Genomic DNA, 27,737 nt, shown 5'->3' with positions numbered 1-27,737 from the left:
ATATATATCATGCAAAATTCATATTTAGACTTTATGACAATAGAAACTTTAATACAAGGATAGTAAAAGAAACTTTTAATTCAAATGCAACTGAAGAAACTTTTGTACAAGCACAACAACAAAAACAAACAACAACAAAAATAACAACAACAAAATACAGACTAATGATGACATGATAAAATAAAGTAGAGTTTAAGTAGTGTGGACATTTCTATCACCAATCAAGTGGTCAATTTTTCCATCACTATTCTCAAAGAAATCTGACATGTCTAGATTTATGATATCCACTGGCTCATTGAAATCAGTGAAATTCATTTATATCTTTTTCCCCTTTTCCTTCAGTGAGGCTTGGTACAGATCAGCTAAGTATTTAGGCGTACGACAGATACTTTTCCAATGCCCTGTCATTCCACACCGATAACAAATATTTGCATCTGTCTTTGAAGTTAGAGCCATATTTTCCCCCTTTTCATTATAATCTATTTTCTGGGGATATGGTGTGAATCTCTGATTATTAGAATTTAAGGATTGATAACATTCACGGTAATAAGAATGATTTCTTCTACGACCATATTCGCCATTATAACCATTTCGATTACCATAACCATCTTCATTGCAATTTCTACTACCACGACCATCATTACTACCACGCCCACGTCCACGTCTATGTCCACGTCCTCGTCCATGAAGCGAGGCAACGTATATACGTTTTAGGGATCAGTGTTGATCTAGTTGGACGGGACTAGTAGTTTCTTAACAAAAGTTCGTTATTTTGTTCAGTCACAAGTAAACATGATATTAGCTCTGAATATTTTTCAAATCTACGCTCACGATATTGTTACTGTAAAAACACATTCGAGGTGTGAAATGCGGTGTATGTTTTTTCCAATAGGAGCTCATCAATGACAGTATCACCACATAATTGTAACGTAGAGCTGATTTTAAATAGAGCAGAATTGTATTCAACCACAGTTTTGAAATCCTGCAACCCCAGCTCTTGCCAATCGGCTCGAGCTTTTGAGAGGATAACAGTTTTCTGATGATCGTATCTTTCTTTTAAATTTTTCTGCAAATTCAGTGGATCTCTTTCAGTGAGATATTCAGTTTTTAGTTCCTCACTAATATGGTGACGAAGAAAAATCATGGCCTTTGCCTTATCTTGTAACGATGCATCATTTTTTTCTTGAATTGTGATTTCAAGACCTATGACATCTAGATGGATCTGAGCATCCATAATCCAAGATAAATAATTTTTGCCTGAAATGTCCAGAGCCACGAATTCCAGCTTTATCAAGTTCGACATTTTCAGAATAACTAGATGTAATAACAACACAATTTTAGCATAGTATAAAAATAAGCGTATATTTTAATAATAAAATGGCATTAAGTAAAACAATATGAACTATTATAATTTAAGCAATAAAGACGGTGAAACCGGCCATTAAATAATTAATTGATAAAAGCAATTAAACCGATCATTAAATAAAAAAGGCAGAAATAAATACAATTTTCTTACCCTTTTGAATGAGAAATACAATATTCTTTGGTAAATTAAGCAAACCCAACAATCTACCAAAACTAATATCACAAAATAGATATATCGAGTTGAGATAGAAATAGAGCTTATTTTTCAAGTCTCAAATGGTTAGAGCTCAGACTGATAACGTGTTGTAAATATAGGAAAAAATATAATCTAAGGCGAAAAAGAACTGCAAATAAGGAAGAGAGAGAAATCTACTATGATTTAATTCTTTTCATTCAAGTGTATCAATATAATACACCATTACCCCTATTTATAGGGGATGAAACCGACTATAGCCGTCATATGCACCAATAGTTTTAAGTTCATTCTTCTCTTCAGTAATCGGCGCCATCATCACAATTGATCAAGTTGCTTTACAATTCACAACCTCAATGCATGTATTGACATTGCATTAAAGATTGTGGAGCCCACAGGTATTATAACAGAACTCATATTTTATTAAACACAAATACATTACTACAATACGTACGAATTTAAGAATGCAAGTTTGTTTTGAGTACCATAACCTCATTTAGAAGGTTGTTATGGTATAGAATGTTCGAAAATAGTTTATGTGAACCAACAATGACAATACCTGCAATTACATAAAATAATCATAATAATAATAATAATAATATAATTGATGATTTTCTAAAATTAGGTTTCAAAGCAATGACACCATATCTATGTATCAAGCCACGTTAAAGGAATTCTGTCGAATATGACTTCAACTAAAGTGATTCTTATGACGTTGGGTTGTAATAGCAAATAACCATTTCATAAAAGTACTTTGGAATGTAATAGGGGAAAATTCGAAATGTTCCATCTCGAGTTATATGTGATCAAAACCAACCATATAAAATTTGCAATAACACTATAAATACATCATGTAATGTTGTCCCCTACATTACTATAGTGTGGCAATCTGTCATATCAGATAGTGTCCCCTCCAGTGATCGATGCTCCTAACAAGTCTTAGGCATGAAACTGGTATCTTTCAAAATGATCATGAAAGAGAAAAAGAGGATTTATTTTAACAAAGAGCCAAAATTCACTATAAATATAAAATAAAAATAAAAATTGTGAATATACATATACAGTAGTGTTCAATTGCTCCCTGGTGAGTAGGGAGTAGTATACTCACTTTTACTCATAGCCTTAGAATCTAATCCAATGGTTATTGGGGAGAATAATTATTTTAGGAAATTAATATTATTTTAATTAGCCATTAATTATGAAATGACTATATTGGATACATTCTTAAAGAAAAAAAAATATTTAACCATGAACTGCCATCACCCCACCGCCACTATCACCTCTACCCCACCATCACCTCCCCCACCACACCACCACCATCACCACCACCACACCACACCACCTCCACCCAAACAGATTTGATGGCTACTTTTGACTAAGAATTACCAAATCTACAAATTAATTGGCGATTTGAGAGACAACGGGTGAAGCTTGCAAAGGGCGAACCCAAACAGGAACAGTGGCGATGGAAACTGAAAGATATGGGTTTTGATATAGGTTTTCAACTTTTGATTCTTGCAGACTAAAATGAAATATATGGGTTTTGAACTTCTGATTCTTGTAGATTTTGTAGTTTGCAGTTGCACAGAAAGAGAAAGAGAGAGGGCAAGTTCAGAGTTGAGAACGAGAATAGAGATGGAGGCGATTGGGGAGGCTGGAATGATTTGCCCTAAAAGTATTGATATATATATATATATATATATATATATATATATATGGGCAAAAACAACCAACCTGTCAAATGGTCAAATCTACCGGTCAAAAAATAGATTTGGTACTGGAGTTGCTGCAGTTGTAGGATTTGACTGATTTGATTCGATATAGTGATAATGATATTCGGTGTTTGGAGTTTGACAAAGTACGATAATTTATCATCAAAATAATAATTACTAAAATTTTGAACTACTATATTTTTATTTTTTTCTCGTGGCCCATCATCTATGGGCTATAAATTTTGAGGCCCCTTAAATTTTGAGGCCCTAGGCAACCATCTTTGTCGCTATGGGTCAGGGCCGGCCCTGGACTTATTTGGCTTGTGCCTTTATTTTAGTTTGATGGCTAAGTTAACTTGGGCTTAATTGGGTGGACTAATACTATTATTTATTTATTTTATTTATTTATTATTATTTTTTTTTGCTGAGCTAAAATTAGTATAGTAAAAAAAATTATTTTTTTATGTACTGTTGACTAAATATGAGTCCACTAAATCATACTGCAATATAAAAAGATAATGAGAATATATATATATATATATATATATATATATATATATATATATATATATATTCTTACATGTAATACCCCTACTTTTAAAAGGATAGTCTCAGTATTTATTTATTTGTTTTAATTGTATTTTTAATTATTTAATTGATTATTTGACTAATTACTTATGTGTTTAATTAAATTAAGTGTTACTTGAATAGTTGATTATGTGTCTATGTATTATTTATATTTGTCTGTGTGTTAATTGTTTAATTAGATTATGTGCTTAAATGGTATTTTGATTAATTATAAATTAAATGTTTTATTTTATTTTATTTTATTTTTCTTTTATGGTTATGATTAGTAGTAATGGGCCAACCAATTGGGTCCCATGGACTACTTAGATAAGAGGTTGGATGGGTATGGATTATTACCAAAGGATAGCTGTGTGTATATATATATATATAAATATATATTATGTACATATATAAAAGGGAAAGTAATTTATTAATTACTTTTATGGTAGCTTGGATAGTAATATTTAATCTAATGTATATGTTTTATATTTAAATAATAAAAATATATATAGATTTGATACATGTTATGTTTTAAGTTACTTTATAATATTATGGTAACTTAAGTATTATTGGATAATCCATTAATAAATAATGGGTAATGTATTAATTACTTTTATGGTAACTTGGGTAGTAATATTTAATCCGATGTATATGTTTTATATTTAAATAATAAAAATATATATAGATTTGATACGTGTTATGTTTTAAGTTACTTTATAATATTATGGCAACTTAAGTATTATTGGATAATCCATTAATAAATAATGGGTAATGTATTAATTACTTTAATGGTAACTTGGGAAGTAATATTTAATCTGATATATATGTTTTATATTTAAATAATAAAAATATATATAGATTTGATACGTGATATGTTTTAAGTTACTTTATAATACTATGGTAACTTAGGTATTATTGGATAATCCATTAATATATAATGGGATGTGTATAATTTATTTATTTAATAAAGATATACATAAATTATATACGTAACATATTTTACTTACCTTTTTAATATTTTAATATTTATTTTATTTAGCCTATAAATATATAGCTATATGTTGTAAAAAAGGGTTAGAAATATCCACGTGATATATTCTAGAGAGAGAGACTAAGAAAGGGAAGGAGGAAAAGGAAGGAAGGAGAAGAAAAACCCTGTAGAGAGAAGATCAAGAGAGAAGAAGTTTAACTTTCGATCCGAAAGTTTAAGACAAGTTCTTCTTGTATCTCTTTCCTTTTGATTCGTGTTTCTGTACATGCCTAAGAAATTTTAGGATTTATTAAACACATAAAATTAAATAATTTTGCATGTTTAATTGGATTAGAATATAGGTTTTATGAAATTGGTTCATATTTGTTCTTGTGTTATTAATTAATAAATATATGATTTTGATTTGATTTCTGGTGTGAATTTTTACATGTTTAAATTATGTATTTTTCATATTTGTGGAATGATCAAATGTAGAAACATGTCTAGGATTCCTGAACATTAAATAGAGACTAAGTTTGGGTTTAAATAAATTTAAATAGACTCAATCATAATGATGATTGCTATTTGAATGTTTTAAACAAACAAATGGATTTAATCTTTTAAAATGTTTTAGCAATTGAGATTAAATGTGTAGGATGAATTGGATATGGAGAATGTTTATTTGACGATATAATAAAATATCATCATATATAAGATTCAGTTTATGTAGAACATATGATATAGGAAGTTTAAATAAATAATAAGTCATTCCTATTTTGTGATAACTTGATATCATATTATCATAGTTATTTTTGAATTGTTTGATATATTTCCTTAATCGTTACATCAATTGGATTGTGTGGTTTAATGTACCGGTATGAGACGGTGGCATTCTAGGGACGGATTAACTTATCAGCTAAGTCCAACCTATTTTATATAAGGGAATGGATTAACTAAAATATTAAGTCCTACTTTTATTCAAGTCAGGTTAGCTGAACAAGTTGAATGGCTTATGGTGGATTAATTTATACTGGATAGGATGGTTACTTGATTAGATATATATATATAAGTATGGTGCCATGATATGAGCTTGAGTCTCAGGATCAGTGGTTAGGGCGCGTATATCGCTAGGGATGTGTAGCTAGATATAGTGTAGTTGTGTACCCTGGTAGGTCTAGGTACTCATGCCTACTATATGTGCGTTTTGCATGTTGCCTACTATTGAGGTTAATACAACCCTATAGTCTAGTGAGGTTCCTTTAGTGTGTGTGTGTGTATATATATATATACGGACTACTAGTTACTGTTGGATTGACTAGAATGTATACGTGTATCGGATCTCTGCTTGAACTGTAGTAGAGTAGAACTTGTTTGTGGGCCTGACCCACTATTATTTTTCAGGTGTTCGTTAGGAGTAAAGGTTATTCTTGCGGAGCGGGGATCAGTCTACTTCATTCTTCCGATTCTACATAGGAGATTCTTTTATATTTCGTTCTTCAGTTGTAGATAGTTATTGCTGTCACTTGTTCAGATTGGTTTTTAGGGGTCCACACAGTATGGATTCCCAAGTTGTATTAATGGAAGATTTATTGTATCAAAATGATTTTATTATTAATGGAAATTTATTAAGAGGTTTTATTATTAGATTTTTCTTTTAGTTTTCTTTCAGCAAATTATTTATTCTTATTTATTCTTTTGTACTTTGTATTCGTTTATTGTCGATTTTATTTTTAATATCCTTAGGTATTCGGGCGTGGGCCTGGTCAACCCCCATTCGGAAATCCGGGAGTATCACATTACACAAACACATATACATACAAGAGATAACTCAAGCACTCAAATCTGTCAAAATATAAGAGACATTTCAATTGCAAAGTGTTCAGAGTTAGGCCAATCTTGGGTTCTAGGTGGGCTAGACAAGTTATATGCATTGTTAGGCCCCAACCCATATAAAGTTTATCTTCCACAAAGGGACACACAATAAAGGTCCAGAATCAATTGTACTCTTCTAATTCCTTCTTCTTCTTCTTCTTCTTCTTCTTTTTTTTTTGGTGATGTAAAAGACATATTAAAAATCTTGACAAATTAGTAGATGGTTAGACCAAGGATACTTACTAGTCCACTTGAAATAAGACTCTGATTAAAAAAAACTAGTTTCGCAAGAATATAATAAGATATTATAAAGAAATTTAATCATTAATTTTGATTGGATTGGATAACAAAATGGGACCATCCAATAAATTCTCTAAGAAAGTGTGATTTGATATCATTCAATTTTTTCTTCAAGTATAACCCCTCAATTTGGGTACAAAAGTAAGAAAAGAAATCGTGAATTTGTGATAAAATCTAGAAAATATGAAGGGAAAAAGAAGAAGGACTTCTTATAACTTTGTACAAGTTCAATTTTCTTTATAAAAGTAGCAAAATGATGAGGAAAGATGAAATTTACTTTATATTTTCCATTCCATTTCATTCTTTTCATTGTTTTATTTTTATTTTTTATTTTTCTCACTATTGTTGAGAACTGAATTAAGAGTCTAGCTCATCAAAGACAATAGAACAACGATATTTACTCTTCCATCCAAGGTTGGGACCGTCCATAATTATCACAATACAATATTAACACCTAAATTCTTCTAATACATTTTTTGATAGGTTTGATGGACATATCCCTCCTCCTTCTCTGAAACCAAATGAGGATTCGATTGAAGCGTTTTCTTAATCTAAGTGGACGAAAGAGGATCTCCTTCAATGCATCCTGTGCACCAAAATGATACCCTTTTTTTTGGGGGGCTTAAAGAGGATCCTCTTCAATGCGTCCTATGCACCAAAACGATACCTTTTTTTTGGGTGGGCTCCCTTAATTATAAGTAATGTTGGTGGCGATGAAAGGCAGTGGCGGTGGAGTGTAGTTGCAACAACAATGGTGGTGGTGGTGGAGTGGGGGGTGGCGGCAATAACAGTGGTGGCAGTGGAGTAAGGTTGTGGTAGAAGATAGTGGTGGTGGTGAAAGGTGGTGGCAACGATGGCGGCAATGGCGAAAAGTGGTGGCGGAAGGCAACAATGGTGTTGGTGGCGCGAAGGAAGGTGTTAGTAGCAGTGGTGGTGGTGGAAGGTAGTGGTTGTGGTGGTGGTGTTGGTGCAGAAGGTGGTGACAGTGGTGGTGGTAGTGGATTGTGGTGGCAGCGGTAGTGACCAACAATTTCATTCCCTATAATGAATTTTTATTCTATCTATTTAGATGAGAAATGGATTATCATTCCAAATAAATGTTCATTCTCATGCTTAAATATTATATTAAATAAGAAAATGATTGAAATAAAATATTTTATTCATGCGTACTAAACGAAACATCATGTACTATTTATGCAACACAATACATCGGCTATGTAATATTATAATATAAATCAACCAACACAATACATCCGTTGTGCAATATTATAATATGAACTAATCATGTAAAGTCATATGTCACATAAGAGGATCTGAATTCTTTAGTGTAAGGTTAGAAGCTCAAAAAAATAATAATAATAAATAAATTGAGTACGAAACTAATTAAATATTTAGAACAAAATAATATCAAAATGTTACTTTATCTCTATCTTTTCTTCATCGCACTCAAAAACTCATAAATGTGTGAAACAATCTTTTAATAGAATTAATAATAATTCATAAGGATACAAGTTTGGACTACCAAAAACTTAATTCCTCCGCTTTCATTCGTAAAGGCGGAAGTTAAGACGAAAAAAAAGAACCGACCGTTCAAGTATTCGAAATTGCATGAAAAGTTAAAAGTAGACATACTATCATTTCTATTTTCAAAATCAAATAATTTTTGTATTTGTTATTTTATTAATTTACTTGTGCCGAACTCATTTTTATAACCCTCAAATGACCTTAACATTGTTCATCAAAATTGGACTTTTCTGATCCTAATTCTTGTGACCCACTTTAATATATGTAACATTTTTATCAGGATAAGGTTATTTTTTAAGGAAGCACAAGTACTTATTTTAAGCTATCTCAAATCTTCCAATATTTTATAGATAAGCGGATACGGTCCGAAGACATGTCGAATACGACTAAAATATCTTAATAGTGAATATTTTATTTTTTTATCGAATACGGTTGGAATACGATAGGGACAATGCAATAATACGTTTAGACACTTTTAGTGATTTTGTGATTATTTGTTAAGGATTATTACATATAAATGGTGCTAATGATCCATATTTAACATCTGATGATGAAGTCAAAGTTTTATAATTTCGAAAAAATGAAGTTGACAAAAATGGTGACTTGGATATGGAAAAACACAAGGTACCACTTTTAGGCGTATAAGTACCACTTTTTGTCCATCATGTATCACTTTTGTTTTTGGTATAGAATTACTACTTTTTGTGCACATCGGGTATCACTTTTTGTGCATCAATTACGATTATTTGTACAACACAAAAAGTAGTACTTGACGACAAAAAGTAATACATTCTAGCACAAAAAATAGTACCAATGAGTCTAAAAGTTACTCTGTGAGAGTAAATAGTATTTTGTCATATCTTCATTTTTTTGAAATTATGAAATTTTGACTTTATCAAATGGTAAATATGGATTATTAATACCATTTATATGTAATAATCCCTATTTAAAAAAAAAAAATTCAATACAATTTAAAAAATACTATGAATTAATTAAAAAAAAAATATTAGATTTAAGAAAATAAAAATTAGGGTATACATTTAACCTCCCTTGACTTTCACCATTTTGCAATAAAACTCCCCTTTACTATATTTTTGTCAATAAAGCCCCCTTCAACTAATCGAGAGGATTTTTTTATTTTTTTATTTTTGCAAAAAATACCATCACCAACCAAATTAAAGGTGATTTCTATGCAATTTGTCTAATAGTGTGAATTTAGTTAATTTCTTTTCTTAAATAATAATATTTAAACTTATATTTTTCGTTACATGTATTATTATACTTTTAATTAAAGAAAAATATTAAAAAAATTAAAAAGAAAAATTCAAAGTTGTGAATGCAAACACATGGTAAATATGGATCATTAACACCATTTATATGTAATAATACCTATTTAAAAAAAAAATTCAATACAATTTAAAAAATACTATGAATTAATTAAAAAAATATTAGATTTAAGAAAATAAAAATTAGGGTATACATTTAACCTCCCTTGACTTTCACCATTTTGCAATAAAACTCCCCTTTACTATATTTTTGTCAATAAAGCCCCCTTCAACTAATCGAGAGGATTATTTTATTTTTTTATTTTTGCAAAAAATACCATCACCAACCAAATTAAAGGTGATTTCTATGCAATTTGTCTAATCGTGTGAATTTAGTTAATTTCTTTTCTTAAATAATAATATTTAAACTTATATTTTTCGTTACATGTATTATTATACTTTTAATTAAAGAAAAATATTAAAAAAATTAAAAAGGAAAATTCATAGTTGTGAATGCAAACACATGCTAATTCCTTAACGCGTGTCTAGTATTGTTAAATTCTGTAATATCTATCTATATATATATATATATATATATATATATATATATATATATCATTTTTTTTTACTTAAAAAATAATAATAATAATAGAGAAAAGTTTACTATTCTGTGCCATACAAATACTTGTTGTAATTAAATTTTATTTTTGACAATCTAATTGGTTTATCAAATATCAATCTCATATACTTATATATGTACACATTATATAAAATAAAAATATACTATCCGTTAATTCAACTCTAAATTCTAAATTATTAATTTATTTAAAATTATATAAATAAAATGGTAAAAAAAAATACTTTATTTATATACTAACACAACCCCACTTTGAAAGGTGGCTCAAAATATACTATCGGTTAATTTTAAAAAAAATAAATAAATAATTAGAATTTCATTGTTAAAAATGGAAAAAGGAAAAAATAAAAAATTTGCCATGATTTACGAGACGACAGTGAGCCAAATTCTAAATTATTAATTTCTCTCTACTTCTCTCTGGTGAATGTCAACAGAATGATCATTATAGGAATTCTTTGTCCTCTTCCATGGCTTGAATTTCCCCCACACAGAAAAAAAAAAAAAAAAAAAATCTTCTCAGATCATCATCTTCTTCTTCGCTTAGACCACCACCACCCATAAAAATCTTCTCTCTAAAAACTCTATATAACTCAAGGATCAGGCGTGGATCGACCCATGATGGTGATAACGAACTTGCCGGCACCAAACTTTTCAAATCTGGCGGTAGAATCCTCCACCATCAACTTCCTCTGCAGTTATGGCGGTAGAATCCACTACAACACAGCCACGCGGTCAAATCAAAGATGGGTGAGATTAAAAAACAAACAAAATCAAGGGTGTTTTTGTGTGCTTTACTTTTCACCGCTATGTTTCAATTCTGTTTCTCATCTGCCAAACAGATTCACAACAACAAGAAAATGCAGACCCAATCCCCCAATTGTATGGGTTCCTCCTTCATTTTCCCTGTTCATGGAGATGTCTATCCTAATGGGTATGTGATTATGTCTCTATATCCATAAATTCTTTCATTGGTTTTTGTGTTTGTTAACTGATTGGATTTTTAGGTTTTTAGGATTTTTTTGGGATTGTATAATTTGTTGATTTTTTGTTTTGGGGAATTTTCTTTTCCTTTTACTTCTTCTTCTTTTTTTTTTTTTTTTTTTTTTTTTTTCAACTTTCCTGGAAAATTTCATGACCCATTTGTTTCATGTCTAAAATTTTTGCAGTTTCTTTGAAAAACAAATCTCTAATTTCTGATGAGTTTTCCCAGAAATATTAACTGTCACATGCTCTAAAGGATTGACACCATTCGTATGATTAGTCCCATTTTATAGATTGATAGAACTTATATACATAGCTGAATTTTGACAAATGTGGCATTGTATATCAATCAAAATTTTATATAACTCAATATATAGTCAAAACTCTTCAGAATATATATCATGGATGTATCAAACAGGGGAACCAAAATTTGGTTGGTCCAATTTTTGTAAGTCGTCGAGGGGATTGGATGAATTGGTAATTCCTCTAATTTGATTCGTTTACCTTTTGCACCTACTTTCACAAGTTGGAATTTGGTAGATAATATTAGTGACCCTTTTATCGAAATTGAAATTCCTGGTAACTCATCATGCTATTACTCTTTCTATGATTTGCATGAAACAATGATATGGCTGTGACTCTGACTAAGGCTTTGTCGAGTTGAAATGAATCGAGTATTATTTACTTAATATATAAGAGAATCAACACCACTTTTCCTTGGAACTTCATTTTTTTTTTCCTTTCTAATGGGGGTTTCATTTCATTTTTTGGGGTAAAAAGCAAGAATTTATTACCAAAAATATGAGATTAACAAAGAATTAAGCTTCCCCAGAGACGTATCTCCTAGCAGTTTCATGCGTGTGTACATTTGTCATTTACACTGATCAAAATTCATAGAATTTTCATGATAAGCTTCTTCTAACAAACTTAAGAGCCTTAAGTTCGTTTCAATATGCAGGTTCTTCTATGTTTCAGTGAACATAGGAAATCCACCCAAAACCTACCATCTTGATATAGACACCGGCAGTGACCTTACATGGGTCCAATGTGAAGTACCAGCCAACCTGCACAAGGTAAATTCTTCATTCATTTTTCTTAAAACAAGTAAACTCAAGGACTATTCTTCACTGTTTTCTCTTCTCTCCCCCTCTATACATGTGTGTATACAGCCCCACCACAATCCATACAAGCCCAAGTACAATGTTGTATGCTGTAAGGACCCCTTATGTGCCTCTGTCAACCAACCACCGGATCATCCCTGCAGGATCCCCGATGATCGATGTCACTATGTGGTTGAATATGCCGACCATAGTTCTTCCCTTGGTGTGCTGGTTAGAGACTACTTTACCTTCAATGAGGCTGCTAATAGGCACATTCTGGCCTTTGGGTAGGTAATTGCCTTCTCACTTTATTAGAACCAAAACTTGCTTAAATGTGATCCCAACTTACTTTTTTTATCTTAGTCAAATTCGAGAACAACTACTATCTTCTGTTTTTTCAGACAATGGTCAATTAGCATTTTTGGCATTCATTTCTGACTTTCAAAAAAAAAAAAAAAAAGCAGCAATATCCTTTTTCTTTTTTCCGTTTTAATTTTCATTAATGAGAGAAAGTGCTTCAAATGTCAACAATCTATGTTACCTTGCGTTTGTTTCCCATAGAGATTCAAGTTGTCAAAATGCAGAAATGACTCATGCTTGAAGTGAACTATCAAACTTTTTATTTTTCACCTTTTATTTAAAATTTCTACCCATCTATCTCTTTAGTGTGAAAGAAAGAGCATATCTTTGCCCACCCTTTATCCTCGGTCGACTCAAGAACATCGATAAGCTAAACCAATTAGATGTTGGTCCCAAATATTTTGGGCTAAGAAAAATAACCTTCAAAATTTATACTTCCTCCGTCCTAATTTAGTTGTTCATCTTTCCTTTTTGGGTTGTCCCAAAATGCTTGTCCACTTACCAAGTTTAAACAACATGTTTCACATCTTTCCATAAAATAGCCTTAAAATTTTAAAAAATTTCGAACTTTATATATTTAAACTTGAAAGGGTAGCTTTGTAAGTATTTTTTAAAGGGGACAATGCAATAATTACATGACCTCTTAAAAAGTTCTACTCCCCAAAAAGGACATCCAATATGGGACAGAGGGAGTAATAAACTATGCAAAAAACAAGACACGAAATATACGCGGGAAAACCCTGAGGGAAAAAATCAAGGGGCAAACCAATGATAATTTCCACTAATAAAATCAACCAGTACAACGTTGTTCTCAAGTTATGCCCGAACTCGAGAAGTTACAATCAGAGAATTCCAAAATAATACTATCTACATTTACTACAATCAACCCATCCCAAACACCCGTTGGAAAAACTATCCTCCCTAAGAATCTAAAACAGAACAGTAGTACACCCACGAAACCGATCTCTCATCTTTGTCATTGCACTTTTCACGGCAAAGCCAAATTCCCTGCTCAATGGAAGATAACACTGAACACCAGACCGTGTATACAATTTTTTTTTTTTTTTGATAAATAAAATGTATTAGAAAGCGTTCAAAAGGGGAACGCATCCTAAGAGAATTCCAGATTCCAGGGTAGGGTGACAGATACCTAAGCTTTACATCGTTTACCACTCTACGAGACGCTCCTCGCCATCAGTCTTCTCTCCACCAAACTTGTAGGTTTGAGAGAAGGGGTGAGATATTTTTTGTTTTATGCATCAACTCCCTTTACCCATTAACTCCCTCTACCCATCAACTCCCTCACGAGGCTACATCTCTCCCAACTCATACCTTGGAGGTGCCAACAACATTCATATTCCTACAACATGCATACGCCAACACTGATGTGTCAACCACATATACCATACTGATACTTCGCCAACACACATATTCCTACAACATGCATACGGCAACACACTCATCCTGATACTTAGGTGCGCTAACAAGGCGCATACCTTGATAAACCAATAAGGCACATACCGCAACCAACACTCATGCGCACAACACGCATACCCCGATGCTCCTATAATGCACATACTGTCTTCTGAAATACACCCAATTATATAGCCAAACACATCCATCCAAATCACTTCACCCACGAGAAATATCAACATGGACGCCACGTCCACAATTTTATCACTTGTGGGTGAAATAACCCAACATTAGGCAGTAGTTTCTATCAATTGCACCTAGCTACATTCCTGTCTTGGGATAGTTCGATCTTTTTTGTTATGGTCTGTCTTTAGCTTCTATAACTAACTCTCTCATGACTCATTGGCAGGTGTGGATACCATCAAAAAAATTCTGATCCATCTCTTCCTGTCGATGGAGTTTTTGGCCTTGCTGATGGCAAATCAAGCCTTCTGCGGCAGCTACACAGTCTAAATCTAACACGGAATGTAATTGGTCATTGTTTCAGTAGGCGAGGGGGAGGATTTCTTTTCTTTGGAGATGGTCTCGTCCCCTCAGGAATTGTTTGGACGCCAATGGAAACCAATCCCTTGTAAGTACTCCTATGGAACTACTCCATATCGCCACTTCGTTCTTTTGATCATCTCATTGTGATTTATTTCAGGAACCACTACTTGTCTGGACCAGTGGACCTCCTGCTTGGTGAGCAGACTCTGGTTGCTGAGAATCTTGATATAGTTTTTGACAGTGGGAGCACCTACACTTATCTAAATTCCCATACATATATCAATACACTTTCTAAGGTGGGGAAGTTGAGTGTTCAAGCCCTGCTAGGGCAATATTGTGTGTGTGCACATGCGCGTTTGCTTGAACTTTGGAAAGGAAAAAAAAAAAAAAAAAACTCACTCTGATTAGTGTTTTCAGATTATGACAGAGATAAAAACAAAGCCGTTACAGGCAGTAGATGATGAACTACCAGTGTGCTGGAAAGGTGTAAAACCTTTTCGATCCATAGAAGCAGTCAAAAACTACTTCAGTCCCTTAGCGTTAAGGTTCAGGAACAATGTTCGTTTTGCATTACCACCTGAAAATTATCTCATCGTGACTGTAAGAACATCTTGAAACCAGTTTTACTTGAATTATTACTAAAAGATAGAACAATTATACATTCATAACTTGGACAGTTGACAAGCTCTTGCTTTACAGTCTCGTGGCAATGTGTGCATGGGGATTCTGAATGCTGGCGAAATAAATTTGGAACATCCCAATATCATTGGAGGTAAGAAATGCTAAAGAACAAAAACCCAAATACACAAATTTTGTTTATGCAAGAGTTGATTTGATTTGAGTTAACCTCTTTATTACTTTTACAGACATTTCTATGTTAGACAAGGTGGTGGTTTATGACAATGAGAGAAGGATGATTGGATGGGCTTCTTCGAATTGTGATAGGCGATTTTGAACTTTTTTCTTGTATCTTTCTTCAACTCGAGTATGATTAGAGCATTTTTACTTGAAAATTTTACAGTTTGTGATAATAATATTGTTTCTCAACCTTTGTGCAGCCAAAACTTGGGTAATATTAGCAGAGCATTGTCATGCAATTGAAGATTCTTGAGAAGAGACTGGAGGAATAAGGCTGAAAGGTAGATAATGTAACTGGTGTCAGGCATGGATTTTCACCAGGGATATCGTACAATAGCATGAAAGTAAAATTTATAGAAATGTGTATACACACACACACACACACAATTATATATTGAGGAGGATACAAGTTATATTTTGATTTTGATTTTAATCTTTCTTTCTAGTGGCTGGCTTTCAAAAGTGACTCAAAATTCTCTCCAGATGACTTATTTCTGCAGTACCTCACAGTGGAACTTTACCTATTTACTTTGAAATTTCGCTACTTTAAATTGTGAATTTTACATTGCCTTGGATTTAGAATTGGAGAAATTTAAATTCAAATTTTGTATTAAAAATTTGGTCTTTTGGGCTCAGCCCTATTTTCCACTTCATCAGTGTTTCTAGATTTATTAGAAAAATCACAAAAAAAAAATATTGCCAACATGTTTAAAGTTTTCTCATTTTTCTATTTTTCATGTTCTCTTCTTTTGTCTTTTTTTTTTTTTTTTTTTAGTCTCCTTAAAATTTCTTCTTGCACACGCAATATGCAATATGTATGCGAAGCTACGAAGCGCAAATATGGATATGACACGATACAGATACAAATATGGTGATAAGATAAATTTTAAAAAAACAAGATATTGTACGGCATGATACAATAATAGAAAATTAATAAATTATATTTGTTTCAATTCAGAGGAAAATATAAGGATTGAAATTATATTCTATCTCTTCACTGATGGTGTTACGTCTAATTTATAGGACTTAACGAAAATATGTAACTAATTACCCACTAATTAACCTTAAATTAAGGAGTAAATAATTTAATTTTATAGCTGTACTATAAGAGATAAAATCTCAACACTTCCCCTCAAGTTAGTGCATAAATATCACACATGCTCTAATACCCTTAATTTTAAAATGATAGTTTCGGTATTTATTTATTTGTTTTAATTGTATTTTTAATTATTTTATTGATTATTTGACTAATTGTTTATGGGTTTAATTGAATTAAGTATTAATTGAGTATTTGATTATGTATCTATGTATTATTTGTATTTGCCTATGTGTTAATTGTTAAATTAGATTATGTGCTTAAATGATGTTTTGATTAATTGTAAATTAAATGTTTTATTTTATTTTTCTTTTATAGTTATAATTAGTAGTAATAGGCCAACCAATTGGGTCCCATAGACTACTTGGATAGGAGGTTGGATGAGTATAGATTATTACCCATGGATAGTTGTGTGTGTGTGTGTGTATATATATATATATATATATATATATATATAAAAGGAAAATTAATTTATTAATTACTTTTATGGTAACTTGGGTAGTAATATTTAATCCGATGTATATATTTTATATTTAAATAATAAAAATATAGATAGATTTGATATGTATTATGTTTTAAGTTACTTTATAATATTATGGTAACTTAAGTATTATTGGATAATCCATTAATAAATAATGGGTAATGTATTAATTACTTTTATAGTAACTTGGGTAGTATTATTTAATCAGATGTATATGTTTTATATTTAAATAATAAAAATATACATAGATTTGATACGTGTTATGTTTTAAGTTACTTTATAATATTATGGTAACTTAAGTATTATTGGATAATCTATTAATAAATAATGGGTAATGTATTAATTACTTTTAAGGTAACTTGGGTAGTAATATTTAATTTGATGTATATGTTTTATATTTAAATAATAAAAATATACATAGATTTGATACGTATTATGTTTTAAGTTACTTTATAATATTATGGTAACTTAGGTATTATTGGATAATCCATTAATAAATAATGGAATGTGTATAATTTATTTATTTAATAAAGATATACATAAATTATATTCATAACATATTTTACTTACCTTTTTAATATTTTAAATTTTTTTTAGTTGACTTGAATTGGGAAAAGGGTTAGGATTATTTTATTTAGCCTATAAATATATAGCTATAGGTTGTAAAAAGGGATTAGAAATATTTACGTAATATATTATAGAGAGAGAGTTAGAGAGGGAAAGAGGAAAAAGAAGGAAGGAGGAGAAAAATCTTGTAGAGAGAAGATTAAGGAAGAAGAAATTTAACTTTCGATCCGAATGTTTAAGGCAAGTTCTTCTTCTACCTTTTTCCCTTTGATTCATATTTCTGTACATGCTTAAGAAATTTCAGGATTTATTAAACACATAAAATTAAATAATTATGCATGTTTAATTGGATTGAAACATAGGTTTTATGAAATTGGTTCATATCTGTTCATGTGTTATGAATTGATAAATACATGATTTTGATTTGATTCCTGGTGTGCATTTTTACATATTTAAATTATGTATTTTTCATAAATGTGGAATGATGGAACGTAGAAACATGCCTTGGATTCCTGAACATTAAATAGGGAATAGGTTTGGGTTTAAATAAATTTAAATAGACTCAATCATAATGATGTTTGCTATTTGAATGTTTTAAACAAACGAATGAATTTAATCTTTTAAAATGTTTTAACAATTGAGATTAAATGTGTAGGATGAATTAGATATGGAGAATGCTTATTTGACGGTATAATAAAATATCACCATGTATAAGATTCAGTTTGTGTAGGACATATGATATAGAAATCTTAAATAAATAATAAGTCATTCCTATTTTGTGATAACTTGATATCATATTATCATAGTTATTTTTGGATTGTTTGATGTATTTCCTTAATTGTTACATCAATTATTGGATTGTCTGGTTTATGCACCGATATGAGACGGTGGCATTCTAGGGATGGATTAACTTATCAGTTAAGTCCTACTTATTTTATATAAGAGAATGGATTAACTAAAATGTTAAGTCCTACTAATATTCAAGTCAGATCAGCTGAATAAGTTGAATGACTTATGGAGGATTAATTTATATTCGATAGGATGGTTATTAGATTATATATATATAAGTATGGTGCCATGATATGAGCTTGAGTCTCAGGATCAGTGGTTAGGGCGTGTATATCGCTAGGAATATGTATCTAGATATAGTGTAGTTGTGTACCCTAGTAGGTCTAGGTACTCATGCCCACTATATATGCGTTTTGCATATTGCCTACTATTCAGATTGAGACAATCATATAGTCTAGTGAAGTTCCTTTAGTGTGTGTGTATATATATATATATATATATATATATATATATACGGATTACTAGTTACTGTTGGATTGAATAGGATGTATACGTGTATCAGATCTCTGCTTAGACTGTAGTAGAGTAGAATTTGTTTGTGGGCCTGACCTACCATTATTTTTCAGGTGTTCGTCAAGAGTAGAGGTTGTTCGTGTTGAGCTGGAATTAGTTTATTTTATTCTTCCAATTCTACATAGGATATTCTTTTATGCTTCGTTCTTTAGTTGTAGACAGTTATTGCTGTCACTTATTCAGATTGGTTTTTAGGGGTCCACACAGTATGGATTCCCAAGTTATATTAATGGAGGATTTATTGTATCAAAATGATTTTATTATTAATGGAAATTTATTAAGATGCTTTATTATTGGATTTTTCTTTTAATTTTCTTTCAGCAAATTATCTATTCCTATTAATTCTTTTGTACTCCGTATTCGTTTATTACCGATTTTGTTTTTGATATCCTCGGGTATTCGGGCGTGGGCCTGGCCAACCCGCATTTGAAAATCCGGGGGTATCACACATGCCCAACTTGTCTAAAATTTTTGAAACACTTGATTTGAGACTGTTTTGGTGAGAACGTCTGCTAGTTGATCCTCAGATCGAATCTTAGGCAACTGATAAGTGCACAAAACTTGTTATTTTATACTTAATAATAAATGATTAATTAATATTTTTTATTCGATAAATGTTCTTATCCTTACTTTTCATATTTTGTAGGGGCTGATTTCAAGATAAGAAGAAAAGAGATAAAAAAATAGCAAGTTTATGAGATTATACGATCACTCATATTCAAATTTGACTTTCCATCACATCAAGTCAAAGATCAAGCCAAAATTGAAAAATATAAGACATATTGGAAAGCACGTCAAGTCAAAAAGATCAAGCCAAATTGGAAAGCAGCAAGATTTTAGGAAGATTTTATTTTATTTTATTTTCACTTCTATAATTATAATTTTCTCTTCCCGATCGTTCCATTCTAAACTCTATAAATAGGGACATATGTAGAGGACGTAGGTGTGTACATTGTTAGTGAAATAAAATAATAAAAGTTAGAGAATTTTTGTCTTCAATTTATTTCTTATAATTTTTGTTATGAAGATTGTTCTTATTTATTTATTTTGTTTTCTTATTATACTAGCTTAAACACCCCTTCTCAAGGGAGTGATGAAGCCACCATGATTGAAATATAAGTAAATTTAGTTTAATTCTTTTATGAAATTTTCTCTTTAGAGCATTATTTTACTCTTCTATTCTGTAATCATATTTTGATAAAAATATTAGAAAGAAGATTCTTCGTATTTGTCAATTAATAGTAATTCGGAGAATGCCTATTTCTATTTACCAAAGATATATCAGATTAAGTAAAATATATTTTCAAGCAATTATTATTTCACTCGTTTATTTTCTTTCATCTTTTCAAGTTGTAATTGGACTGGTGGAGTGATTTGCTTATAATAGGAAAATTTACATACAGAGAAATATACAAATTTATTTATAGTAAACTGTGGTGGTAGATTCTTTCCTTGAGATTTTTCTTATTATTTGATCAGAATTTATTTCGTCTTATTTATTTATTTTATTTTTAGTTTATTAATAATAAATCATTAAATTTTTTTTAAAGTTATTCTTCCTTAAATTTTAGTTTTAATTTTGATTAACGAGTTTAAATCTTGTATGGTTCGACCCTACTTATTCTATACCATTTTTAATTTAGTTTTTGTAGGTTTTTTTTTTTTATTTTTTTTATTTTTGCACGAAGGGTAGAAAAACAACGACAGAATCCATAATTCTACATTCGTCCATGCAAAATCAGTTGAGTCAACTCACTTCAGTTTTGTCTGAACGCCAAAAAGGTACATTGCCTAGCCAACCTGAAATCAACCCTCAAGCCAAATGGGTTCATCATATTGAAACTTTTCAAAACTTTTCAAAAAGAACCAAGATTCTCAAATTGATAATCCTATTCTTCCGCCATATGTTCCACCTGCACCTTTCCCTTCCCGAATAGTTAACAATAAAAAGGATTCGCAATACAGTGAGATTTCAGAAATTTTTCAAAACTTTCAAATTAATATTCCATTTCTCACTGCCATTAAGCAAATTTCTTCTTATGCAAAGTTCATTAAAGACTTAGTCAAGAGGAAAACCAATATCCCGAAGGAAGCCTTCATAGCCCAACATTGTTCCTCATTCTTACAAAACTAAGCTATGGTCAAACATAAAGACCCTGGTAGTCCGACTATCACTTGTAGGATTGGCGAAACTTTTGCTGACCAGGCCCTATTGGATTTAGGTGCTAGTGTGAACTTGTTACCTTATTCTGTGTACCAAGAGTTAGGATTAAATAATTTGCGAAAAACCGATGTTAGAATCCAATTAGCTGATCGATCAGTTAAGATTCCAAGGGGTATCATTGAGGATGTGATTGTCAAAGTGGAAGATTTTTATTATCCAGTCGACTTCATTGTTCTAGACATCCAATCTACTCAAGGTAAACAGATTCCCATCATTTTAGGTCGACCATTCTTAGCTACCGTCAATGCATTGATCAATTGTAGAAATGGGAACATGACCTTAACCTTTGGAAATATGAAAGTCGAAGTGAATGTGTTTAGTTTGATGAAACAACCCCCCGACTCAGATTTTATTGAAGAAGTTTGTCTCGTTGAGTCGTTGATCGCTAAAACCTTTGAGCAATCCTACCCTAGGAATCCACTCCACCAATGTCTAGCTCATTTTGGTGCTGATTTTGATGAGGATAATTATATTGAAGAGGTCAATGCCTTATTAGATTCCACTCCAATCTTTGACATACCTAAGTACCGACTCCACTTTGAATCCTTGTCTTCACCAAATCACCCTAAATCTGAAACAGTGAAAGAGTCTCCTAAAGTTAAATTAAAGCCTCTCCCTGAGACTTTAAAATACTCTTACCTAAGTGAATCTGATACTTTTCCTGTGGCGATAGCCTCTGACCTAACCCATAACCAGGAGACCCAGCTACTTGAGGTGCTTAGGGTGAATAAAGAAGCCATAGGTTGGTCTATTGATGATATCAAAGGCATTAGTCCTTTAGTGGTGTAACATCGTATTCATTTGGAGAACGATGCTAAAACCTGTAGGCAACCCCAGAGGAGACTGAATCCTAACTTGAAGGAAGTTGTCCGTACTGAAGTTATCAAACTCCTTGATGCCGGTATGAAGTCCGACATTATTGTCGTTCCCAATGATCGCAATGAGTTAGTTCCTACCCGTGTCCGAACAGGGTGGCGAGTTTGCATCGACTATTGAAAGCTCAATAGTGCAACTAGGAAGGATCATTTTCCTCTACCATTTATTGACCAAATGTTAGAGAAATTAGCCGGTCAGTTATTCTATTGCTTCTTAGATGGTTACTCTGGCTATAATCAAATCCCTATCCACCCTGATGACCAACACAAAACCACTTTTACTTGCCCATTTGGTACATTTGCTTATCGTCGTATGCCATTTGGCTTATGCAATGCCCCCGCTACATTCCAGCGGTGCATGATGTGTATCTTTAGTGACATGGTTGATAAGTTTCTAGACATTTTCATGGATGACTTCTCTGTCTTTGGCTCGTCATTTGAACAATGTCTACACCATCTTACTCTCGTGCTTCAGCGTTGTCGTCATACTAACCTCGTTCTTAATTGGGAAAAAAGTCATTTCATGGTCCAAAAAGGAATTGTCCTAGGTCATACCATCTCTAGTGCCGGAATTGAGGTAGATAAAGCAAAAATTAATCTTACCTCCAATTTACCCATTCCCACAACTGTCTGGAACATTAGAGCTTTCCTAGGTCATGCTGGTTTCTATAGGCGTTTCATTAAAGACTTCAGTTAGATCGCACGACCTTTGACCCATCTTCTAGCTAAGGATGCCCCATTTGAGTTTACTGATGCTTGTCACTCTGCTTTTGAGCAATTAAAATCCGCTCTCACTACTGCACCCATAATCCGACCACCTGATTGGAACCTACCCTTTGAGATCATGTGTGATGCATCAGATTATGCAGTCGGAGCTGTTTTAGGGCAAAGAGTTGATAGAGCACCCTATGTCATCTACTATGCTAGTAAGACCCTGAATGATGCCCAACTCAATTACTCCACCACTGAAAAGGAATTGTTGGCGGTAGTGTTCTCATTTGACAAATTTTGCTTTTATTTGATAGGATCTAAGGTCATCATTTATGCCGATCATGCTGCGTTGAGGCATCTTCTCTCCAAAAAAGATGCCAAACCTAGGTTGATACGATGGATCTTACTCCTTCAGGAATTTGACCTTGAAATCCGTGATAAGAAAGGCTCTGCGAATGTAGTAGCTGATCATTTGTCTCGTCTAGCTATTGATTCGATTAGTAATTCTCTTCCCATCTCTGTTTATTTCCCTAATGAGCAACTTTTTGCGGTATCTCCTGCACCATGCTATGCCGATATTGTCAATTACATTGTCACAAGTTAAATCCCTTCTACTTGGTCCAAGCAAGAGAGAGATAAATTCCTATCTAAGGTTAAAGAATATTTTTGGGATGACCCTTACCTATTTAAGTATCGTCAAGATCAAATCATCCGTAGGTGTGTCCCCGAGGTAGACCAAGAGTCCATCATTTCCTTCTGTCATGATCAGGCCTGTGGTGGCTATTTTAGCTCTAAATGGACCGCTGCAAAAATCTTACAATCAGGCTTTTATTGGCCCACCCTTTTTAAGGACACCCATACCTACTGTGTAGCATGTCCTAGATGCCAACTCTTAGGTAAGATTACCAAAAGGAATGAATGGCCCCAACAATCCATACTAGTGGTAGAAATCTTTGATGTTTGGGGTATTGACTTCATGGGATCCTTTATCTCTTCGTATGGGTATATCTACATCCTTCTGGCAGTTGATTATGTGTCCAAATGGGTAGAAGCCTTAGCCACCAAGACAGCCGACCATAGGGTTGTGGTGCAATTCTTGAAAGACTTAATTTTGTCTCACTTCGGTACACCTCGAGCCATAATCAGTGATAATGGTTCACATTTCTGTAACAAAGTCTTTGCTCGCCTAATGTCCAAATATGGGATCACCCATAAGGTAGCCCTATCTTACCACCCACAAACCAATGGTCAAGCTGAGGTATCCAATAGGGAGATCAAGCATATCTTAGAGAACACGGTTAAACCCACAGAAAGGATTGGAGTCTCCGCCTTCCTGATGTTTTATCGACCTATCGTACTGCTCATAAGACCCCTATAGGAATGTCTCCATACTGATTGGTCTATGGCAAAGCTTGTCACTTGCCTGTCGAACTGGAGCATCGTGCTTATTGGGCCATCAAGGCCATGAACTTTGATTATGATCAAGTTGGTGAGCGTAGGACACTTCAACTTAATGAGTTGGAAGAAATCAGATATGATGCCTATGAGAGTTCGAGGATTTATAAAGCTAAGACTAAATTGGAACATGACAAACACATTTTAAGAAAGGAGTTTTTGCAAGGCAAAAAGGTTCTTTTGTATAACTCCCGTCTTGCATTGTTTCCTGGGAAGTTGCGGTCACGATGGTCTGGTCCATATTATGTACACCATGTTGCTAGTCATGGTGCCATTGAGGTACAAGATCCCAAAACTGGAAAGTTGTTTAAAGTCAATGCACATCGTTTAAAACATTTCCTTGAGTTTGCGGCTCACATTATTGATGAAATTTTCCTCGTCAATCCGGTCTATTCGGACTAATCTCTTTTGGGGGAACTTCCCCCATTGCGTCTGGCTGAAGACGTTAAACTTAGTGCTCCTGGGAGGCAACCCAGCCGGTTGTGTCTATCCAGTTACCTTGGATTGATTTTCGAGTCTTAACCAATTGTATATTACTCCTACTCGTTAGCTCCGTAACTGTTTAGTATTTGAATATGGTTATATTTTGTTTGGGGGTGCTATATTTATCTGATATGGTTTTCGATTGTTTTCCATAACCTCTTTTGCAGAAATTGTACTCCACATCGAACCAAGTGAGGTAATATGTTCTAATGTTTCTCTATATATTTCCACCTATACTTGTCCATTTAATTTCCATATTCTTTGGTTCCAACACTAGGGACAGTATTGTCTTTTGTTTGGGGGTGGGGCAATGATCTTGCTTCAATGGAAATTATAAGTTGAATTGCATGTCATGTTAAATTTGGGTGAATTATTGTTCATGTATGATTGAGAATTGGTATTTTAGGGCGTTTTGAATCTTTAAATTCATGTTTTGGTATATGTGGTCCACATCATTGTCCAGTTTGACTATTGTTAATGATAAGTAGTCTCTAGTGTACTTCACTTCTTACAGATGCACACTAGTATCTTTTTGTGGGGTATAAGCCTAACCTTATGTGATATATTACATGTGTTGAATACGAGTTAGTAGACCTTGAAAAGTAGATGTCCTTGGCATGATAATAGAGAAATATGCATGATTAGTTAATACCTTTCACGAAGTAACCGGGCCTCTTGCCTCAGTAAGCAGTGAGTGTTCGCGTCAAAAAGTGGAGGGTTAAGAAAAAAATGAAAGTGTTGGTTTAGGTTTGAAGCCTAGTTGACTTGAGTTAATAAGCTTTTTGGGGTGTCTTTACACCTAATACCCTAAAACCGTCTAGTTGGGAGTCATTAGCCTGAAGCTCGTTACATAGGTCATCTAGAAAGCTTAAAGGACTTAAAAATTGCACAGCTTGCCGTCTGAAGAAAAAAAAAAGGAGGGAGAGAGATGGAAGAAAGAAAAAATGAAAAATTCGCATGCATAAGTAAAGTCATGAATTCATACCTTGGGTACTCTAACTTGGAAGGGAATATTAATGAGTTGAAACTATTGTGATGTGTAATATAAGGGCAAAAGGGTAAAACACATAATTGGATGCTAGTTCACTTCAAAAGGAAACTAGGGATTGATTGTTATTGGAAATATATTGAAATGAACTTTATGTGGGGATCATAGTATTATTGCATGTAATTAGAGGTTTGGGACTGTTTGAGAATATTAATCTTTCTTATACTTGAAATAATAGCTAACTTGACGATGATGTGTATGCAATAGTTTCTGATTCCATGGAAGTAATTGAGCTAAGTGCAAAGTGTGCACAATTTTGGATGTTTGTGGGTATCATCTCTGGAAACCCTTAGGAGGCTAGAGCTCGTCCACTAGGGTAACCTAGGGGTTTAAGGGCTTATTGCATATGGTAAATGCAATTAAAAATAGCCTGCAAAAGTGGCACATTTTTAGTTAGGAGTCAGTTAAAGTAACAATTTTGTAAACTTATCTCTTTTTGCCTTTAATTGCTAGAGGACTAGCAAAAGTTTGTTTGGGGGTAATTTAATAAGTGCACAAAACTTGTTATTTTATACTTAATAATAAATGATTAATTTATATTTTTTATTAGATAAATGTTCTTATCCTTGCTTTTCATGTTTTGTAAGGGCTGATTTCAAAATAAGAAGAAAAGAGATAAAAAAAAATAGTAAGTTTATGAGATTATACGATCAGTCAAATTCAAATTTGACTTTCCATCACATCAAGTCAAAGATCAAGCCAAAATTGAAAAATATAAGACAGATTGGAAAGCACGTCAAGTCAAAAAGATCAAGCAAAATTGGAAAGCAGCAAGATTTTAGGAAGATTTTATTTTATTTTATTTTCACTTCTGTAATTAGAATTTTCTCTTCCCGATCGTTCCATTTTAAACTCTATAAATAGGGACATATGTAGAGGAGGTAGTTATGTACATTGTTAGTGAGATAAAATAATAAAAGTTAGAGAATTTTTGTCTTCAATTTATTTTTTATAATTTTTGTTATGAAAATTGTTCTTATTTCTTTATTTTGTTTTCTTATTATGCTAGCTTAAACACCCTTTCTCAAGGGAGTGATGAAGCCATCATGGTTGAAATATAAGTAAATTTAGTTTAATTCTTTTATGAAATTTTCTCTTTAGAGCATCATTTTACTTTCTATTCTGTGATCATATTTTGATAAAAATATTAGAAAGAGGATTCTTCGTGTTTGCTAATTAATGGTAATTTGGAGAATGCATATTTCTATTTACTAAAGATATATCAGATTATGTTAAATATGTTTTCAAGCAATTATTATTTCACTCGTTTATTTTCTTTCATCTTTCCAAGTTGTAATTGGACTGGTGGAGTGATTTGCTTATAATAGGAAAATTTACATACAGAGAAATATACAAATTTATTTATAGTAAGCTGTGGTAGTGGATTCTTTCCTTGAGATTTTTCTTATTATTTGATCAGAATTTATTTCGCCTTATTTATTTATTTTATTTTTAATTTATTAATAATAAATCATTAAATTGTTTTTAAAGTTATTCTTCCTTAAATTTTGGTTTTAATTTTGATTAACGAGTTTAAATCTTGTATGGTTCGACCCTACTTATTCTATACCATCTTTAATTTAGTTTTTGCAGGTTTTTTTTTTTTTATTTTTGCACAAAGGGTAGAAAAACAACGACAGAATCCATAATTCTACATTCGTCAGCAACTCCACAATTTTCCCATCCAATTTTTCCTTAATGAAGAATCTGTTTATTTCGACATGCTTCGTACGGTCATGTTGAACTGGATTATGGGTAATACCACGTGCTGC

At 32.2% G+C, this 27,737-nt stretch overlaps 3 protein-coding genes across 6 annotated transcripts; 2 read left to right on the top strand and 1 right to left on the bottom strand.

Moving 5' to 3' along the window:
* Positions 1 to 838: 838 nt before the first annotated feature.
* LOC132272510 (uncharacterized) lies at positions 839 to 1,303 on the bottom strand. The gene has a single exon (XM_059773644.1). The coding sequence runs from the start codon at positions 1,301 to 1,303 to the stop codon at positions 839 to 841; it is 465 nt and encodes a 154-aa protein (XP_059629627.1).
* A 9,487-nt stretch (positions 1,304 to 10,790) lies between these two features.
* Positions 10,791 to 20,168, top strand: LOC132273704 (aspartic proteinase Asp1-like). Of its 4 annotated transcripts, none has more exons than XR_009470230.1 (11): positions 10,792 to 11,152; positions 11,245 to 11,336; positions 12,345 to 12,459; positions 12,556 to 12,773; positions 14,669 to 14,890; positions 14,963 to 15,101; positions 15,223 to 15,405; positions 15,505 to 15,577; positions 15,672 to 15,771; positions 15,864 to 15,944; positions 19,816 to 20,168. XR_009470230.1 is itself a non-coding variant. In XM_059774737.1 (10 exons), the coding sequence occupies exons 1-9, from the start codon at positions 11,021 to 11,023 to the stop codon at positions 15,758 to 15,760; spliced, it is 1,263 nt and encodes a 420-aa protein (XP_059630720.1). In that variant the 5' UTR covers positions 10,791 to 11,020; the 3' UTR covers positions 15,761 to 15,790; positions 15,864 to 16,108. The 4 variants fall into 4 exon arrangements, 2 of the variants coding, with proteins under 2 accessions (XP_059630720.1, XP_059630719.1); XR_009470229.1 differs by lacking the exon at positions 19,816 to 20,168 and adding an exon at positions 19,223 to 19,462; XM_059774737.1 differs by lacking the exon at positions 19,816 to 20,168 and having other exon boundaries at positions 10,791 to 11,152; positions 15,672 to 15,790; positions 15,864 to 16,108.
* Positions 20,169 to 21,306: 1,138 nt separating this feature from the next.
* On the top strand, positions 21,307 to 23,583 carry LOC132272509 (uncharacterized). The gene is made up of 3 exons (XM_059773643.1): positions 21,307 to 22,178; positions 22,221 to 22,371; positions 22,966 to 23,583. The coding sequence occupies exons 1-3, from the start codon at positions 21,307 to 21,309 to the stop codon at positions 23,581 to 23,583; spliced, it is 1,641 nt and encodes a 546-aa protein (XP_059629626.1).
* Positions 23,584 to 27,737: the final 4,154 nt, after the last annotated feature.

The sequence above is a fragment of the Cornus florida genome, unplaced genomic scaffold (assembly GCF_030987335.1).
Source record: "Cornus florida cultivar Cherokee Brave unplaced genomic scaffold, ASM3098733v1 CherokeeBrave_3.0.0_Hap2_Chr09, whole genome shotgun sequence".
NCBI classification, from domain to species: domain Eukaryota; kingdom Viridiplantae; phylum Streptophyta; class Magnoliopsida; order Cornales; family Cornaceae; genus Cornus; species Cornus florida.
The sequence above is the reverse complement of the archived record's forward strand: the minus strand, read 5'-3'. Positions and strand labels throughout refer to the sequence as shown.